The sequence below is a fragment of the Somniosus microcephalus genome, chromosome 12, assembly GCF_052327205.1.
Source record: "Somniosus microcephalus isolate GS21.2 chromosome 12, FLI_Smic_1.0, whole genome shotgun sequence".
In the NCBI taxonomy this organism is placed as follows: Eukaryota; Metazoa; Chordata; class Chondrichthyes; order Squaliformes; family Somniosidae; genus Somniosus; species Somniosus microcephalus.
The window spans coordinates 115,737,957-115,758,975 of NC_140998.1; the positions used below are offsets into that span (position 1 = coordinate 115,737,957).

Below are 21,019 nucleotides of genomic sequence, written 5' to 3' on the forward strand. Positions count from 1 at the left end.
CTTTATTTTTCTGTTCTGACTGATACAGGAAACATTGTGTTATCCGGAGGCTAACTGTCCGGAATGCTCAAGCCACCGGCAAAAATCAGGTGCCGTTTTCGTTAGGTTTTTTTTTCTTGTTGCTTTTTTCCTCAACAGTCAAGCTCTGCAAGGTCTGCTGAAGCTGTTGCTAAGCTACAGAGACGCTTGGACTGTTTAGAAGCGTTGCTAAGCAACAGGGTTTGTTGACAGATACGGAGCTCAGAAGCTTCCGTATCTTTCAACATTAGCGCTGGAGTGTCCAGCAGTTTTGAGGGAACGGCAACAGCTCGGTCCCGTCGGTGCCGGATAGCACAAAGTTTCCTGTACTTGCAAGTGATTCCGATGTTCCATGACATGGGTTAAGATACAGGGGACACTGATCTGGGAAACGTCTCATTTATAACTAGGAAAGACACTTGATGCTAGCACATGAAAGTCTAAGATTAGACGTTTTACTTTTGCTAACAGCAACAGCAAATTTTAGATTTTCTATTAGTGAGGAAACTTAAATCCCTAATTTTAGAAGTCTTACTCTTTGAATGTAGTTATACAAATAGATTAGATTAGGCCCAATGACTAGTGCAGGGAAAAATCAGAGGGAGTGTACTCCTTTGAGAGATTTCTTTGCTGTAATCTCCCATAAACCACATGATCCCATGTAACACAAGAGCCATGGCTCCAGGCCAGACCCCAGTTCTTTTTGACAGAGACAGTCTGCCGTGTAGACCATTCTGACGTAGTGAACTAAATTATGTTTTTTCCCCCAAAATTTGATAATCTCCAATCATTCCAAATCAGGGAGTAAAAGAACAAAATTATGGATGATAAGATTTATGTATGAGGATAAAATACTTTCAAAGACTGAGGAGACTGTACCAAAGGTAGGTCATCTAACTTTTTTCTTAATTCACAGCCACATATTTCAGGATAATGTCAAAGAGTGGGTTTTAATGATTTGATCCCAAGGCCAAATAAAAAAGAACATATTCTTAGGAAGCCAAAGCCAAATCCCAACAGAGATTCATTTGAGACTCTGTCAGATTTTTAGTTTAAAAAAAATCTTAGGCACCACCTATCCCCAGCTCTGCATCGCCCTGAATCAGAAGGAACAGTTAAAACTCAAAGTCAGCATTTGGCAATCTGCCTTTAGAAAATAATTCACTGTTCTGCAGACACAGGCACATATAACATTCTGATGAACTCAGGCAAGTTGACTTAACTGCATGTGATCCTGTGGAAGATTCAGTGGCAGCACACAAATCTCTTACTTTATTCAAACCAGTTACTAATATTAGTTTACACAGTTGAAAGCCGTCTGGTTTGCATAAACTGTACAATAGATCCCTATTTAATTTATCTTCTCCCTTTTCTCCTCACATTTGGAGACAAATTTACCTGTTTGAGATGTGGTTCTATCTGATCCAATGTTTTCCCAAGATGCTTCGCTGGATCTAGACCTGCCAAATAAGACAATAGTTTCTCAATGGGATATTTTTAATAGGTATTTTTATGAATGCATTCTGAAACATTTTGTTTTTCAGATAAAACATCATCAAATTTAAAAAAGGGCTGCTGGGCAAAGGAGGACAATAAGGATTAATGAGGTATATAGTAAAAGAAGATGGTCATCATCTTGATCATCAATGACCATCATCAGTCTGAATTACACTCAGTAAGTAGACAACTTCATTCCAGATAAACTGCAATATAACTGGAAATGCTAAAACAAGTGATATGTTGATAGATTTTTTTTTAATGGAAAAAACAAACAATGGGGCAAGGATAATTATCTGACAGAGCAAAGAAAGTACACCTTGAAATAATCTTGCCAAATGGTGAAACCCATCAAGTTAAAGGAAAGGGGCCAATCAAAGAATAAGAATGGCCAGTCTTTCTTTAATACCTTGCTTCAACATACAATTTTACATATTGATACTAATATGCAAAAGGAAACATCACATTTAAGCAAATACACTTCAATGCTATGCCAATATGCTTCTCGTGTGACAATCTTAATTCATCACATCAATCTCACTGGGTGTTTTTCACAGTTCAAGTGTACAAAGCATGATAATTTCATCACCACTACTCTATTCTAAATTCCATGCGACACAACACTGACATACTGTCAGTGAGCTATCATCTCCCAGAAACTGCAAGGACCACAACCTCCTGGATCTTATACCCTGTACCATCATTTTTCAAACTGAGGTTTCTGGATCTTTGGAGTTCCATGAGAAAATATCAAGGGGTCCCAAAGGTCATCAATTTTGTTTATTCCTCAGATTTCTGTAATTTGTGCCATTTACTGACACTGACAATTTATTTCTATAGTTATGTATTAAAATAATGTTTTCCACAATGAAAACCGTTTTTTGACAGTTAACTGGCAGAGTCTTTCATAAGTTAGGGCAGGAGGTACCAAGGAGAGTGTCAATATTTGTAGGGGTTCCCAGGATTGTGGCAGTATTTACGGTGGATCGCAAGAGATGTATCAATATTGAAGGGGCTTCTGTACAAAGAAAAAACACTATCTTGTGCATATTTACTCTCACCCAAACTTTTTAATTTGCTTATTTTCCTATTTTCACTATCAACATTTCCCATAATTTAAGTTTTTCACTATATTTTATATATTTAGAAGTAAACATAATTTACTTTGAAGTAGATATATACAATAACAGTTTACTTACATTTATAGCAAAGGAATTTTGGCCACAGGTAATTACATTTACTGGAACGTGATGTAATCCTTCAAACATATGAATGTGCTAAAATCTAGGAGAAGAATCTAACTTTATCTGTTGCTCAATTGCATTTGTTTCTTATTGCAACAGTGTAATAGGGAGAATTTATATTATTGATCAGTTAACAAGACTGGACACAAATACATATTACAAGAAAATTGACAAGTATTTTTTTTAATTACATTTTCCATTTCTTTTCTAAGGCTTTGTTTCATTTTTCTGTTTTATTCCAGTTTTTGCTTCTCTAAAGTCATTTCCTTTTCAAAAAAAACCTCAAATTAGTGCATTCATGTAGTTCAAATTGTTGGGCATTGGACTCCCAGCTGAAAGGTTTCAAGCCCAAACAGGCTCAAATAAAAACAGAAAATGCCGGAAATACTCAGCAGGTCAGGCAGCATCTGTGGAGAGAGAAAGAGAGTTCATGTTTCAGGTCGATGACCTTCCATCAGAACTGAAAAAGGAGATATAACAGGTTTTAATCAAATGCAGGGGCAGGGAAGGGGGTAGGGGAGGAAAGAACAAACGGGAAAGTCTGTCACTGGCTCCCTCAGCTGAGTGAGTTTTATCAGTTTTCAGCCAGGCTTTCGGGTGGAGTGCCACACACAAGTTAAAGTTGCATCTCAAGCAATTAAAAAAAAAAATCATCGAACTTTCTCAAACTTAAACAAGTTTCTGTTGAGTGAAACAGAAGTTGCCACCAAAAAGTCCAAAGCCCAAATATGCCACCACCACGAACAGAGAAAGCCAGCTTCCTTGATGCTCTCATCTGTAAAAGGCAGCAACCTCTGTCTTACTAAGCCATAGACAATATACATTCCCTGGTTCAATTTCCTCTCTATGTTCAGTTACCTAACCTTAAACAGCACCTCATCTTCCGATTAGGCAGTCTGCAGCCTTCCGGACTCAATATCGAGTTCAACAATTTCAGATCATAAGCTCGGCCCCCATTTCATTTTTTCTTGTAATTTTTCCACTCCTTTCCCCCCCCCCCTTTCCTTTTGTTTCTCTCTCACACCTGGCAGCTATCTTTTGCCCTGCCAGTACACTTTACACCTAATCTCAGCCTATTACCATCTCATCTAGCTTCTAATCTCTTTTACTTCTTTTGTTTCTTTTATTCTTTTGTCCGATCGCAGCCCTGCCTTCGATCTAGTTTCTTTTCTTTCCAGTTTTGAAGAAGGGTTCGACCCGAAACGTCAACTCAAATTTCTCTCCACGGATGTTGCCTGACCTGCTGAGTTTTTCCAGCATTTTCTGTTGTTATTTCGGATTTCCAACATCTGCAGTATTTTGCTATCGTACTAGGGCACTGCAATTTGCTTCAGTGCTCTGGGCTAAGGAGTAGGAAGACAATTAGCCAGGTTTCTCACTCCTGATCACTATCCAGTGACTTCTGCAGTAAAGTATGAACATGTGGATGGCAGGTGGGGACAGGATCACCAGTTTCTCCTGTAAGCAGACACTGTGTCCCCTATGATCAGGAGTTTACCTTTACTGCCCAATATCTAGCCATACAATAGCATGACCCAGGAGCTGTAACAATGATACCTCTTGCGTGCCGGATACTGTAATATTACATGTGCTTCCACCTGTGTTACTCCCATCTTCTGGAAGGTGGACAGACCAGTACTCAAGTGAGACAATGCCAATTGTAAATCAAATATTACACATAAAATTAACGAAGAATACAGTTTTCAGTGAAATTTCAATTTCATTATGATTTTGTAACAGAGAATAACAGAGCATGCTACTCTACCCACATTAATAGGCTAAATTCACTTTACTGTAGAAAATTCCTCAAATTAGTTGGTTCGAATCATAAGAATCAAGTTCTCTCCCTCTGTGACTGATTCCACCCCAAATGTCTAGACTGTCCTTGTTCCAGCTTAACAGGAAGCCACCTCCCACTATGCTCAAATAAATGAGGCCATTCCAACATTATATATGTGAAAGTCACTATAATGTAATAACATACCCCACTGTTTCAAACTGATACGGCATGTAAGAAACACAATTCCAGCAGCCACTTCATCTGGATCGAATTGGCAATCCCAGATAGCGTGTGTCTTGTATGGATTTAACATCCTCTGTGCTGAATTTAACATTAAAGCAGCAACTTAATATAAACAAACCGGAAATGTCTCCTAGGCCAAATAGTCAAAAAACTTGTGACAGTCCTCCATGATTAATCCACCTCCCAACACTCTAAGCATGAAGAATGGCCATTTGGGGAGGGACAGGGGTGAAACCACTGCTACTTGTGGAATTGTACCCCAGGAACAAACACTGCCCCCAGGAGAGGAAGGGAGAAGATTGGTTAAAAAAAACCCAGAAAGGTGCAGTGGCAGTTGTCCTGTAAAGGAATAGGGAAGGAAAAAACCTTGCATGGTGGAAAATGCCACTGGGCACTCAATTTGCTGTTTATCTTCACATTGTATTATTACTTTTTCTGAAATACATCCATAAAGTAAAAGTCAGAAGCTTATGATTCTGGCAGGAGACATTTCAGAGTCTCTCGGATTCCAAGTTTTGTTGGAAAAAGTAAATGTACAATTTCAGTGGAAAAAAATTTAAATGGGAGAAAATATTTCTCAGAATTACTACAACCAGTTCATTAACACAATTACATATATTAACGGCACCGCACATTTTACACCAGGTTACAATTGATGCAGATTCTGTTCCCAAATACATTGCACATATTCTGATTATCTAAGGTATGTCATTCTACAACCTGTTTATCAGTGATAAGCAAACAGATGGACCTTCATTGGGGTTTTTGGCATCATTCTAGTAGAACATGCATCATTTTAAAGTATCAGATTATATCAAACCTATATATTATGATCAATACCTTCTGTGTGTGCTTGTCCTTTCCTTCAGCTGCCACCAAGGAGGATCAAAGAAATGCAGATGGCAGTAACATTCATGCAGAAAGTACATCTTTGTAAGATTTCTTTTTCATGTAAAATGTTGTCATACACCAGTTGAGGTCAGGATTGTAGGTCATAACCAAGCCTGCTAGAAGTTGAGCTTTTATAATGACAGCAGCTAGAAACTAGTATGACCAGTTGCTTGTTGAGGGTCCACACCCACTAGGAACTCGGTTGAGAAAATCCAAGCTCAATTCACAATAGAGCACTTATAATCAGCAGAGAAGAGCTGGTTTCATTCCAGGAGTTTGGCTTTGGATTTGAGCCCATGTCACAGACAGAAAATGACAGGATGCTAACTCAGCCCCCCGAAAATTTGACATTTCATGTTATCTCGAGAAGTAGGTCATTTTATACATATGAAAATAATTAATGCAATACTAATTTTTCTGTGCTTAGATGTAGTTAGTGACTTTATAATTACTATACTTAAGTGTGTTGACAATGAATGTTTGATAAATCTACACTAAATGCAGGGGTGGGTTTTAAGCATTATTTCCATTCAGCAAATGAAGCATCAAAAGTTAAGAACATGTAAATTTAGGAAAACAAGGACTGAAATTATAGTAAAATATTTTAATCTTAATGGGATTGATCTTGTATTTAACAATATCATGCCCAGAAAGTGTTTTGTTTACAAAAGTTAACCTTAAAAAGGCTTCAATGCAGATGGAGTTGATCTCAATGGACTCTGGTGAGTACGTCAAACTGTTCTGTCAGAGAAACTAATGCTTACACTGCAAAAGTTAAAATATACATGAAATCTCCAGTGCAGATGGTATAAAATTTTAAATGCCAGAAGTGTCACAAAACCCATTACTGGAGCTCTGAATTCAGTACTTCTTGTAGGCCAGAATACGGAAAGTTTAAACAAGATGTAGAGCTACTGACATTACTCACTGTCTGCTGGAAATGCAGATATCAACAAGTTGACATTTGTATTTTACCAAGGTTGTATGTAGCCTGATCAAGGTTAATTTTCATATTTGCCTTGCCCTAAATGTAATGTAAGTGGGGCCTTTTTTATTGCAGCCATATTTGAACCACATTGGAATTGTTCAGAATTCTTCAGAGTTGCTGTGTAAAATGGTTATAAAAGTAGAGTAATTCAAACTGCAAAATAACCTTTCTTGTGTTTGTTACAGTCACATCTTTTTGTCTAAGTAATGCACATTGAAAAGAGTAAAAATTGCTCAAACATTATTTAGACAAAAATCGTAAAACAAAGGAATGAAGGAATGGACTGAGAATAGCCCAAAGCATATGTGATACAGAAGACATCAAAGATTATTAGGTTCAGAGCCTTATTGCCTCATATATCTTAACACTGACAGATAAAAACAATGGCATTTTATTTATTTTTAAAAACAATTCAATTGCAAACCTGCTCTATTCGCCTTCAACTGTAATATAAAGTGTCACCAAAACTTTGTTTTTGGGGGTGGGGTGGGATTTAGAAATGTCAGAAAAAGGCGCCCTGATCATGAAATTAAAAACGTAGACATTGTAGTCACTACCTTGGAAAGGTAACTTCATGCACATCAGCGATCTGCCTTGATCAGATCCAGTGCCCTTTGCACTCCTCTAAGTAGAATGGGTGCAAGAACACAGCTGCTACAAAAGGAGTCTTTTACAGATTCTAATGTGTGCATGATGAAAGGGAAACAAAAGGAGATTTAAAGGATTATGTAAAAGGTCAATGTAAATATTTAAAAGGAATCTTGAAGCTCCAAAATAATTAATATTTAACAGACACTCCTCAGATATAACATTTTGAACACAAATTCAGTTTTATTATTTCATCTGCCCTGTAAAACAAATTTCCAACTGGATTTTTTTCAAGCTACTTTAAAGCAGCCATTAACTGTTTTACAAAGACTATCTGCCTTTTGCTACCAGGTGTGACAGAAGCTTTCTGCTGGCTGAAGGACATGAAAATCATGGAGTTTTGCATGCTTTCAATTTATCCATCTTCCCTTAACAACCCTTTCCCCCCCCCCAAAAAAAATCACAATGCAGATTGTCATTAACAGACCAAAGCATCCTCTTCAATTTAATCACTTATTAATATATAGTCTCGGTTTTAAAAATCCCTGATGACAAATCTAGCAAGCACTCCTAAAGCAAAGACTTGCATTTATACACTGCCTTATCATGTCTCTCAGAAATGTCTCAAAGTGCTTCACGCACAATAGGACCAGTTCCAGGAAAGGTGTGACTTGTATATGATGGATAAGCTTCACCTGAACAAGACTGCGGCCAGAGTCCGTGCTGGGAGAGTAGCTAATGCTGTGGAGGAGGCTTTAAATTAATATGGCAGAGGGAAGGAAAATATGAGATGAGGAAATAGAAAGAGCAAAAGGGACCCAGAGGATAGGAAAGATAAAAGTGAAAAAGAAATCAGAAGGAGGACAGAGTAAAATGAGTAAGATTACAAAACAGACATGGACTTGAGTTATATGTATGTTAATACACACAGAGATTGTGAATAAAACTGGTGAGCTAGAGGAACAAATTGCTATGGGGAAAGGATGATATATTGCATTAACAGAGATCTGGCTTAAGCTAGGACAGGAGATAGCGAGTAGGAAAAAGGGAGGAGAGATGGCAATCAAAGATTCCATTACAGCACAATAACATGGGGGTGATATAGAGGGTGGTAAAAAGCTGAATCTTTTTGGTGAGAGTTAAGGAATAAGAATGGAACTGTTAGTCTTGAGAGTCTATAATAGACCATTGAACTGTGGAATGGAAATAAAGAAAGGGATTACATATAGCCAAATTAGAGAAAAAAGCAGGAACAATAAGGTAGAATAATGGGTGACTTTAATTATCCAAAATTAGATTGGGGTAAGATTAATGTAAATAGCAAAGAAGGGGAGAGGTTTCTAGAATGTGTCAAGGGTTGCTTTCCACATCAGTATGCTTTTAGTCCAACAAGGGGCAAGGCAGTGCTCGATTTAGTTCTAGAAAATGAAGTGAGCTAGTACATAATATTAGGGATGGGGAACATCTTAAAAAACTGCGACCATAACATAATGAGTTTGATTTAAAACTTGAGAAGGAGGGAATGGTCAAACATAAAAGTAGTTGACTGATAAAAAGGCCAATTTCAACAAGACAAAGAGGGAATTAGCCTAGCTAAACTGGAAATAAAAATTGGCAAATAAGACAGGGCAGAAAGAATGGAAGCATTCAAACAGGAGATGATTAGGGTACAAACTAGACATCCTCTCACAATAAAGGTGGTGCAGCAAAGCTGAAGCTCCTTGGATGAGTAGAGAAATTAAAATTAAAGCAAGGCATATGACAAACCTAGTACTGATAAAACAAAAGAAAATAAACCTGAATATAAAAAATAAAGAAGGGAAGCAAAACAGGAGACTGGGAAGGCTAAGAGAAGGTTCTGTACTAACAAAAACTGGTAATTTGAAGGGAAATAGTAAAGTATTTCATGTACACGCAAAAAATAAAATAGTTAAGGAAGGACTCGGGCCAATTAAAGATGAAAACAGAAATCTTGTAACAAAAATGTTGTAACTTCTATGTATTTCTATGTAAGAGTATGATAGAAGGAATGAGAGTACAAGAGGAAGAGGTGCAGCAATTCCAAAGGATAACTAGAGATAAGGAAGTAGTACTAAAAAAAATTGATGGATGTCAAAGTGGAAAAAGCACTGAGCCCCGATGGCACGTATCTTAGAATGCTCATGGAAGGCAGAGAGAAAATGACAACAGCTCGGATCACAATCTTTCAAACAATACTGGATGTGAAAGTTATGCCTGAGGACGAGAGGGCTGGCATGTAACACTTCTAATCAAAAAAGTAGAAAGGAATAAACCAGTTAACTATGCAACAATCAGCCTAACATCAGTAGTGGATAGGTTTCTAGGAGCCATAACATTAATACTTACCTAAGGATTAATTAAGAACACCCGGCATCTATTATATATTAAAAATGGTGAGTGGCTGCAACATCCTATTGGTATTGTAGGTGGCACTCTGAGGGTCACGTTTTGTGACCCATTAAATACAGTGGAATTCAACTAATGTTGCATTTTGGCCCCATTCTACTGATCTACCGCATAGGTGGGACATGTAGGTAGCATGCAAGGATTGGTTAATTGCATGTCACTTCCATGTAGTCCTCATATTCAATTACAAAGGAAACAGACAAGAATAAAAATAATACCAGCTGCTCATTTGTCGACTATTGTAAGGATACGTGAATGACTAGCATGAGCGTCTATCACCCTGTGCTCAGGAGAAAGTGCCATTCACAATGAAAAATAAAGAAGCAGCAATTTATATGTTTCTCTAGCATAAGCACTTACCATCCCAATCTGGAGAACCCACTAGTGAATCCTCCCCAAAGGTAAGAATAAGTGATTTCTGTGTATCACTTGCAGAAGGATAACAACAACTCACATTTATATAGCACCTTTAACATAGTAAAACATCCCAAGGTGATTCACAGGAGTGTTATCAAACAAAATATGACACCGAGCCACATAAGGAGGTATTCGGACAGATGAACAAAAGCTTGGTCAAAGAGGTAGGTTTTCAGGAGTGTCTTAAAGGAGGAGAGGGAGGTAGTGAGGCGGAGAGGTTATGGGAGGGAATTCCAGAGCTTAGGGCCTTGGCAGCTGAAGGCACAGCCACCAGCGGCTAAAATCAGGGATGCGCAAGAGGCCAGAATTGGAGGAGTGCAGAGATCTTGGAGGGTTGTAGGGCTGGAGGACGTTAGAGATGAGGGGTGAGGCCATGGAGAGATTTGAAAACAAGGGCCTAGAAATTCAGTTGCGTTCGCCAGCCGTTAACGCCATAAGAGGGGTAGATTTCCAGCGCTAGGCACTTAGCGCCCGGGCGCAGGCCGGTCTGCGCCAACGCCCAACTTCAGTTGACATTTAGCACCGGTGCAAAGTGTTTGCGCCCGCTCAGCTGCGCGCGCAGCTTATGACGTCATTTCGTCGTGCAACGCTGTTTGTGCGCCCCAAACCGGAAATTCAGTGGCGCCCGCCCAATGTGGGCGTGGCGCTGTTAAGAACTGTGAAGTGGAACGCAGCAGAGGCCCTGTGGGCCTCGGGGAGTGCTAATTAAAGGGCACTTACACTGAACTATAAAGGCCAGCCATTTTGCTGCAATGACTTTAGTGCTTTGGATTTCTGGACAGAGACCAAGGAACAGACCTTACTGATTTGGGACAACATAGGAGAGGTATTTTTGGCTTCTGGCCAGAGCTTGGAAATTTGACTCTTTGTGATTTCACTGTTTGCAAGTTTATTATGGGGGCTGCATGGGGTTCCAACCCTCAGTTCCAGCATTATGTGCGAAGGGCTCGCAGACGCTGTGTGAGAGGGGCAGCCATGCCTAGACGCAGAGGGGCCATCAGGCGTCGGCAACGTAGGCCTTACCCACTCAGGGAATACCGGCAGCAGGTGTCCTATCTCACCATGACTGCCGCGCATTGTGTTAAGAGGCTGCGCTTCAGAAGGGAGGTGGTTGCAGAGATCTGCCAGCTGCTTCACAGAGATCTGCGTCCACAGCTGATGTGCAGGACGTCTCTGTCGGTGGAAGTGAAGGTCACGGTGGCTCTGAACTTTTATGCAAGCGGCTCCTTCCAAGCCGCTGCTGGGGACATAGCGAACATCTCCCAGTTCGCCGTGCATCGCTGCATCCGGCAGGTCACCGATGCCCTTTTCGCAAGGAGACACCAATTCATCTCCTTCCCCATGACCCTAGAGAGGCAGGAGCAGCGTGCAGTCGGATTTGCCAGGATCGCCGACTTCCCCATGGTGCAGGGCGCCATTGACTGCACGCATGTGGCTATGCGGGCACCTATCGACAATGCCGAGGATTACCGCAACCGGAAGGGCTACCATTCCCTCAATGTACAGCTGGTGTGTGACCACAGGCAGCGCATCCTAGCTGTCAATGCCCGCTTTCCAGGAAGCAGCCACGATGCATTTATCCTGCGCCAGACTACTGTGGCTGGCATGTTCGAGGCACAGCCTCCACCAAGGGGATGGCTTATTGGGGACAAGGGCTACCCTTTGTGCACATGGCTCATGACCCCGCTCCGCGCGCCCAGGACCCCTGCGGAGGAGGCATACAACGAAAGCCATCAAGCCACAAGGAACATCATAGAGCAAACGATTGGTGTCCTGAAGCAACGGTTCCGCTGCCTGGATCGATCCGGCGGATCTCTACAGTATTCGCCGGATAGAGTCTCCCAGTTCGTCGTCGTTTGCTGCATGCTGCACAACCTGGCTATCCGCAGGACTCAGGCACTGCCACCTCACGTTGGGCCACCACCTCAGGAGGACAAGCAGGAGGACCATGAGGAGGAGGAGGAGTACCAGCCCAGAAGGGAGCCACAAGGTCCAAGGGCCGTCCGCCGGCGGCTTATTGAACGACACTTCTAGGCCCCCTGTCAGGGAATGGCTTGTGGCAATGAACGCACCTGAATGCAGCCGCTCCGCAAGCCCTCAGCCGGTTAACGCAACAACCACTTGAAACATGACACCTGGACAAGCTGAATAAATAAAAAGCTTTATTTAACAAACTCAGGGCCCTTCCCACATGAAACAGAAAAACAGACAAGACCCCCAAAAAACAGTGAAAAACATATCTCACTCCCACAACCTGGGGAGGAATAACAAAACTTGTCAATCCAATTGGCCTTCATCTTCGGCCTTTCCAAAATAAGCCCCCCCCCTCCAGAACACAAACACCCCCATATAAAAAAAACAGTTGCCGACACCCTCTACTTGGTGTGCCGAGAGGGCGAGTCCTTGTGCAGGCTTCTCCGGCCCCTGCCCGACCTGTTGCTCCGCCTCAACCTGGGCCCTGTGGGTGTTGGAAGGCCGGGGAAAGGCTCCTGAGGGCCGCAATACGTAACGGCAGATGCCCTTGGGGGTCGGCCTAGACGAGGTCCGGCCCTGGAGGGTCCGGCTGCTGACTGCTGCAGCTGTGGCTGGGCAGCATCAGTCTCTGCAGCAGCTCGTCGCACCTTGGCTGGGGGAGTGGCAGTGGCGGCTGCAGCAATGGGGGCAAGCTGGCTGATGCCAGGCGCTCGCTGGTCGCCAGAGACATTGGCACTCGGCCGGGCTGGCACTGCAGCAAGCGCAGCAATCTGGTGGAGGCCAGACCGCTGTGCTGCAGCAGGGCGGCGGGTGCCCTGTCGATGCTTCCGTGACACAGCGAGCGTGGCAGAAGTGAGTGCCCGAACTGCCCTGTTCTGTGCCCGCATCAGATCAGCCAGTGTCTGCACGGCACCACTCATGAACTCGCGACTCGCGTCCTGTGCTGCCGCGAGTTGGTCGACACCCCTGGCCTGTGCTGCCGCGAGTTGCTCGACACCCCTGGCCTGTGAGTCCCCGAAAGCGGCCACACTATGAGCCAGGGACTCAATGGCCTGAGGCAACTGTCCCACAACCCCCATGAACTCGTTGTGGCGCCGCTCGGAGGCCGCGGACATTTCATCAAGGAGGCGCACCTCCTGGACGAGGACCGTCTCTGGACTGGAGGGCGGACTCTCCATCTGGGGAGAAGGCCGCCGAGCTGCCCGACCCTTCCCGCGTGCCTGGACGCCACTGGGCCCAGCAACTGCCCTTCCCTGCAACACTTCCCCCCTCTGGGGAGAAGGCAGCCGTGCTGCCCGACCCTTCCCGCCTGCCTGGACGCCACTGGGCCCAGGAGCTGCACCCCCCTGCAACACTTCCCCCTGGCTCTCCTCCAGGCAAGACGTGTCCCCTCCATTGCCATCCCCTGGTGCGGATGAGGGTTCCCCTGATGTGCTGCCTTCCTCTTGGTCCTCGTCGTCCTCCTCTTCCGAGGGACTGGCACTCTCAGCTTCATTGACCTCCTCCTCACCAGCTGAAAGCAGGAAGGCACAAGAGTAGCTTTAGAGTGAGGACAGGGCGTCAGCGAGGGAGGCATGAGTGGTGGCATTATGCGCATTGGTCGGACAGTGGCAAAGGATGTAGATCTGAAGCGCAAGGGGAACGAGAGAGGTCCAAACGGTCATGTCCTTACCATTGGGGCCCAGCACAGGGTCGGCATCTCCAATAGCAACGGGGCCAACCACCCGGCCACGCATGAGTCGAGCCACGCGCTCCTCCAGGTCACTGAGCTCCTGGAACTGGCCACGGCCTCCCCCGGTGACATTCCGGCTCTTCATATTCTTGGCCAGCTTGGCCTGCAAGAGAAAGGACGGCCTCTAAGTACAGTGTGTTGCCCTGTTGTTGTCTGCACTGCCTCCCATGGTCGATTAGCATGGCCAGTGTGGTGCCCTGTTGTTGTGTGCACTGCCTCCCATGGTCGAATAGCATGGCCAGTGTGGTGCCCTGTTGTTGTGTGCACTGCCTCCCATGGTCGAATAGTTTGGCCAGTGTGTAAAGTGCAGAAAGTGCTATTGATGATCATGCCAGTGCCATAGCTGCGGGAGGAGGGATGGCCATTAGGCCTTTGAGGTCCCTTTGCCCATAATGTGAGGTGCACATGCAAGGATGAGGAGGACACTGGAAAGGGTACTCACCCTGACCATCCGAGTGAGGTCGTTGTACTTCTTGCGGCATTGGTCCGCACTCCTGGGGACATCGCTGGTGGATGACACCCTGTGGGCAATTTCCCTCCAGGCTCTCCTGTACTGCCTCCTGGGAGCCTTCTTGCCACTGTCCGGGCACAAGATCTCTCTTCTCTTTTCAAAAGCCTTAAGCAGCATCCTCAAAGCATGCTGGGAGAAGCGCTGCACTCGTTCACGGGCCTTCTGCATGGCTTCAGGCGCTATTTGGGTCCACCAGCAGTGTTCAGGCCTAGCTGCAGGGCTCCACTATCCAGGGCGTGGCAGCAGACAAAGTCGACCCTTCCCCCTTTAAGAGCTGGCCGGCGTCAGGGTGTCTGCTGTCAATCAAAACATGACCGCACCTGCGCTGCGCCCGGCCTCGGCGTTATCAGTCCGCACCGCCGGCTTAGCGCCTAAAGATAGGAGTGCAACGCCAGTTTCAGCGCTCGCCCAAACTCCTTGGCCAAATCTACTGAATTTCGGCGAAGTGGCCTACACTTTCCGGCGGGCGCTAACTTTAGCGCCCGCCCGACTTTAGCGCCCCAGAAGTGGCGCGACTGAATTTCTAGGCCAAGGATAATCATTTTAAAATCCAACGTCGACAGTCCAGGAGCCAATGTAAGTCAGCGAACACGGGTGATGGGTGAACAGGATTTGGTGCGAGTTAGGGTACAGGCAGCAGAGTTTTAGATTAGTTCACGTTTAGTGGAAGATGGGATGCCGGCCAGTAGAGTATTGGAATAGTGAAGTCTCGAGGTCACAAAGTATGGTTGAGGGTTTCAGTAGCAGATGAGCTGAAAGATAATAGAAAACCTTCTTCTTACACGTAAACAAAATCACCTACAACACTCCCTCCCACATTGAGAATACAAGCTCAGGGCAGCACAAGTGTCCCTATCCCCGCCGTCATGTCTAAAACTCTGGTAAACAGATATATTATAATGATGAAGAAACCACTACATTACCTGATCCAAGACAGACTTTCTGGCAGCACCAACTCAGCATACAATTTTGACTATCGGTGCCAAATGATTTCAGGAAATTAATTTTGCAGTTGATTAAAAAAAGCCATCCATAAAGGAGAGGAGTCAGAGTGGCTCAGAAATTCTTGGTTCAGTTGTAATTTACTGCAAAGAACGTCTGTATTCTGCCTTCACAATTAAGGCTGCCAGTAAAAAGTTAAATATCAAATCAGTAAGGTTTGGATGCTTTTATGGGAAAGAGGTGTTATTAAATTAGCTTATTTTAGTGTTTCTTTTAAATAGTGACTCTCTTCTGCATTTCAACCCCACTCCCGCCAAGCAAAAAAAATCTATGAGCAGCCCACAACCTTGAAATGTTTGCCTAATGATATGCAAAATCACACAGTCGAAATAATTAGGGTTTTGGAACTGGACATCGATGTCACTAAATTTAGCAAAATTATGCAATTAAAATTTAATTAAAGAATTCTTGTGCGATAATTAAATGACTGACCTTGACATTAACATCTATGCAATTATGGACTTTTATCAATGACTTTAAAGATCATTTTCCTATACAGGATCCACAACAAAACCAACTTAATTTTTAAAAGAAAATAGTGTACATAATAAATTACAGTCTTCAAGAGTTTCAATTAGCTTTTTATATTTAGTTCAATTAAGTATAACATTGGTATTGAAATATTGTACAACAGTTGGTCAACCTGTACATTTCTGGGTGCCAAAGAAATGAGCAGCATTTTTTAAACAGGGGATAATTTATATAGAATTCAAAGGAGGGAAATCACATGGTGTTGCTTACAAACTGTTTTTCAGGAACAAGTGAGTTTTCCCTTCTGGATAAGTGATCTATTTTTGGTAAGTGTAACATAAAAAGTTTAATTAAATATATTTTGTATCATTGCACATTCCTCAAATATTAATCAGAGAGTTGAAAAATTAAGTTAAAAAAATTAAATTTGATTTGTACATAGTCCATCATATTTTGCAACACCACACAAGTACATTTAAAAATGTTTCTGTACTTAATTCTGGTGTCAGCAAACCTATTGGTATGTCTCAACAGTCATAGGCACAATTGAGATGCAACAGACAAGTTGGAACATGATATCTGTAATAGCTCTTCAAAGACAGGAAAGAAGCTCTCTTTGAAATATTGTAAATAAAACAAGTTACAACATGGTACAAGTTAAACGATAACAGAACAGGACTTTTGACTTTTCTTAAATCAAGGAACAGTAATGATAAAAATTCCAATTAATAAAACCACACAATGAACGTGCTGTAATTTCAGTGTGATATTTCATCTCAAATCTGCCATGCTAATCTGAAAATAACTTTTAGTAGATCAACTGATTATATGGTTTATATTTTAATACAAGGATTTCTCAAATCCATTTCCTGAGATATATAGTTGCAATTTAAGAAGTTACCCACATGTCATATTTTAGGAAAGTTGTGCAGAAAAAGATACGGTCAAATCCCTTGAGAGTCACAGATCACCATTACACTGTATTAACTGTGAACTTACTCATCCTTTGTGCAACCAGGAATGAAATACTTATACTTAGCTATCTCAGCCTACACAAAATGCCAGAATGCCTCCAACTTTTCGGCTGCAGTTTAAATCCTCAAAGTGTTTTCCATTGTTTGCGAACTTCAGTGAAAAAGTAGGCACACATATAAAGTGGAGAACACCACTTTATACTCAAGAGTATGGGTAAAAGGAAGTTTCTCAGATTGAAAATATGTGGTGAGTGTTGTTCCACAGGGCTGTGATGGGGCTGCTCCTATTTACTGTAAACATATATGATTTGGACTTAGGAACTGAGGGATTATTATTCAAAGTTTGACGATCACAATTGAGGGTCATGGCAAATTATGATGAGGATGATGAATAGCTGCAAGAAAACATAGGAAGGCTGACAGGAAGGGCAGCAGATGCAGTTCAATGTAAAAGAAAATGATAAGTAATACCCTGCTACAATGAAGATATAAAAGCAATGGAAAGTGTGCAATGTATATTCACAAGGATGTTACCTGGGATGAAGGGTTGAAGTTATGAAGACTTGAGAAATTAGGGCTTTTTCAACGGACGAGGTTAAGGAGTGACTTGACAACGAAAGGTTATGATAAGGTGATGAAGTAAATAGTAGTAGATTCTTCCGAATGATCAATAGGATGGTAATGAAGGAAACAAATTTAAGAAAAATCACACAAAAAAATTGAAAGGACAGTTAGAAACTTTTTTTAAAACAGAGAAGATGGTTAAAATGTGAAAGTTGCAAAAAGTTGTTTAAACAGAGTCCACTTTGTAAAGGGAATTAGACAGTTACTTGAAAAGGATGATTATTGGAAAGTTACAGCACAGAAACAGACCATTCAGCCCATCAAGTCTGTGCAGTCCTTTGCACAAGGCGCCTAATCTAATTTCACTATTCCCCTTCCCACATCCTTTTATATTTTTCTTTCTCACGTCCTACTGAAAGGAGAAAGAGTAAAAAACACTGGACATGAACAAAGAGAGCGAGAGAGAGAGGTGATGAGGGAAAGCAAGTGAAAACCACACAGAGAAAGAGCGAGATAGAATGAATTAGAATGGGCGATGAGCAGAGAGACAGTGACAAGCAGAGAGAGAAAAAGATTCATGAGCATTGCCACAAGAAATCAGCTAGTAATGAATGAAATGGTTATTTACAAAAATATTTCAAATTGAATAAAAATCCAGTCTTTTTTAACACTGCAATTTAAACAGATGTATGATTGAAATGTTAAGACTGTTCCCAGAATACTTATTTGCCAGACAGACAAAAGGTAACTGTATAATACGTACGCATCAATACCGGTTGGAAAACACACACACTAACTATTATTTTGCTTCTATTCAATTGCTGGGGATCCAGATAAAGATTACAAAATAGATAATAGGAACAGCCTGTTTATTTGACAAATTAAAAACATCACAAGTGCAGTTATTCAGCACAAGCACAGTAAAGATAGTCTGTTCTTCCTTCATTGAGTATTCAATTTAGATAACACCTACGGGGTGATTTCAATTTAATTTTATTAGTTTTAATGGAGATTACAAACAAGAAGCGCACTCCTGATAAAACTGTCATTAGGTGCCTTTTCTCTCTTTAAGGACTACCATCTTTCAAAATCACCGTATCACATAATATTAATGGGGCCATTTCAGTGCCAAATATTTCTAGTTTCATAGCTGCCAATATTTAACTTCATGATGATTCCAAAAGATTTTTAAAAACTTATTTTGTTGCCAAATTTGTTACCACTAAAGAAAGAAACAGCACTTTTCCATTCAATTTATCTTGATTTCAGTTGTACAGGTTGACTTTTCTTGCTCCGGTCATAAATAAAACTAGATTGAATAAGAAGTACCACTGTATTGGCAATGGGATTCCCAGTTTTTGCCTTTTTGTTCAATTATTATGTAACTGTGGATGCATTGTGCAAATTGCTAGTTTGAAAAACTATGTAAAAGTCTTCTTAACTATTATTCCATCAGTTCTAAATGATATTTTAAGTGTACATAATTATTCGCTATGTGAAATATGCATACAGTCCATGAAAAGGCCCAGAAGTCTTAAATTTGAATATCTGTCTGAATATACACCCCTTATTTTAAAACAAAATGACCTTTTAGCTTCATGAGTGAGAGATGTTGGCCTTATTTCAATTGGACCAGTAGGGGTGGCACTGGGAAATCAGTACCACAAGTGCCCTCTCTAGGAGGGTACTGCTAATAAAATAATTTAACTCAAGATCCAATCAAAGTGAAAGAAGTGTAACTTAAACTAAATCAGTATTTCTTTCTTGTGGTCAATTGTACAATTAACATCTTGAACTGAAGCTAAACGATGAAACATTGTGTTTCTCCATCTGGCCTCAGAAACGTGACAAAGATAGCAGCGGTGATCCAAAGGTCAGCAATCTTGTGGTGGGTTTCGTTTTAAAGATTTTTAATTCAATTGTTAATTAGTTACAGGATGTAGTTTTCAAATGATTACAAAAGGCCAGGGCCACAGCAGGCCTTAGCATTGGATATTCCTTTAATTCAAGAGCCCTTGATGTAGAGCAGTTACGTAAACAACTCTCTTTGCTGATGGTTTGGTAATGTTTCTCCAGATCAACTGTCAAAATGTCACACACAAGTTATATCCATGAATTCATCCTTTTAACACTTGAAGAAGTAATAATATACAGCAAGTTGACCCTCAAATCTTTTCGTCTCTTATCTGAAATTGACTCACAATAATTTAGTATTGACATATACATTTTCCAGCTATAAGCAAATATCTTTTAGTTTAACTCCTCCACAATCTGACACATTAAACCTTCAGGTCGTAAACCTGCTTTAAGAAGCGTAAATTATTCTGCCATTGCATAATGGTAGCAGAGCACACAGGGTCCAAGTTTGCTTTTGCATAATTACCGCAGCTCCAGACAGGTGAGAAACCAAATCAGATAATATCTAACTCTTTGCCTAAAGCCAAAAACCAGTAGGCAATTTTCTATTTAATTACTATCTAGAACTATTTGAGCTCAAAGTGACTATTCAACAAAGCAGTCTTTGTCTGTGACCGATTCAGTCTGGTATTTTACAATATGAGCTAGTCATAGACAACAGGCTTGTCTAGCCAAAGGGATGATTCAGGTCACTATCAATGTCATTTCTGCCTGCTCTCTCTATATATATATATTGATGACATTTCTGCTTTGGAAACTGTTACTTCAAAATTAAACTTTGCACCAGAAAAAATTAAGGGGATTGCAAAGAAAAAACAGTTCCAGTGCCAGTGTAGTCATGTTCAGAGCATTTACAGTGCAAACTATAATTCGGACCCCAGTAATATATATGAATGAGTTACAAAGCAGATAAATAATTTAGGAATCAGAGCAGTTGATGCATGGCTTGTGTAGTCAACTGTTTGAATCTCATTTATGGCCATAAAGTGAACTTCAGATTGTAACTTTTTTTTTAATCTCACTTCCCTGTGATTCTAAGTTGATGTGAGAAGTTCGGTTTTGGAATGGGCAGCAATGCAACTCTTCACAATGCAACTCTGTGCACTACCAAAGCAACCTTCAGGAGATAGATGAACTGGTGGCACAACAGATTAGTGTGATGAAGTGGTATGCCGTCGAGGGGCAGGATTCAGACTGACATTCAAAATTCCCTTTGGTCAGACCTCGCTTTCCACTATTTGGAGAGGCGCCAAGCAGATGCAAGGGAAGGAACGTTAACTGATATCATCATTCACATGGACAATGGATACAAAGACGAGACCTGAGAGGAGGTCGCTGCCCACTCTGCGTCACAAATGGGCGAATGATGCAAATGACGCCAACACAAAAAGAATACGAAAATAGGATGAAGAATATTTATTTGTACATCACTGAGGAAATAGACAAGCATTAAAGGATTTATAAATCAACTACTAGATGGAGTTTCATTAACTAGTAGTTTTCTTCTTCTTTCTGATTTAGAGATTTTTTGGAAAAAATAAGTTTGCATTCACCAGCACAATGCAAATGTGCTTGCTTCAGATTAGAGATCAGTATAATGGAAGAAAGTCAGGATTGTTGTTACATGAACACGTTTGTGCTGAAATGAAGTATTTTCAGATCTGCATCTGTAGTAGTCCAATTTAGGAGTCATGTCTGCAATCTGACTCTCATACTGAAGGTATGTTTATGTTAATGTATTACAAGCCAAATGTATGTTGAATGTTTAAGTGTCTTAATCT

The 21,019-nt window shown here is 41.5% G+C and overlaps 1 protein-coding gene across 4 annotated transcripts in view; it reads right to left on the reverse strand.

Annotated features, from left to right (window-relative positions):
• The window catches only part of dph6 (diphthamine biosynthesis 6), a 307,645-nt gene that overhangs the window by 198,298 nt on the left and 88,328 nt on the right, over positions 1-21,019 (reverse strand). For all 4 annotated transcript variants that reach the window (XR_015080288.1, XM_086003446.1, XM_086003444.1 and 1 more), the window contains exon 6: positions 1,417-1,478. Coding sequence is in view for 3 of the 4 variants with exons in the window: in XM_086003446.1 (XP_085859572.1) it covers positions 1,417-1,478 (62 nt within the window). In the remaining variant the exon portion in view is untranslated. The remainder of the gene's footprint in view (positions 1-1,416; positions 1,479-21,019) is intronic.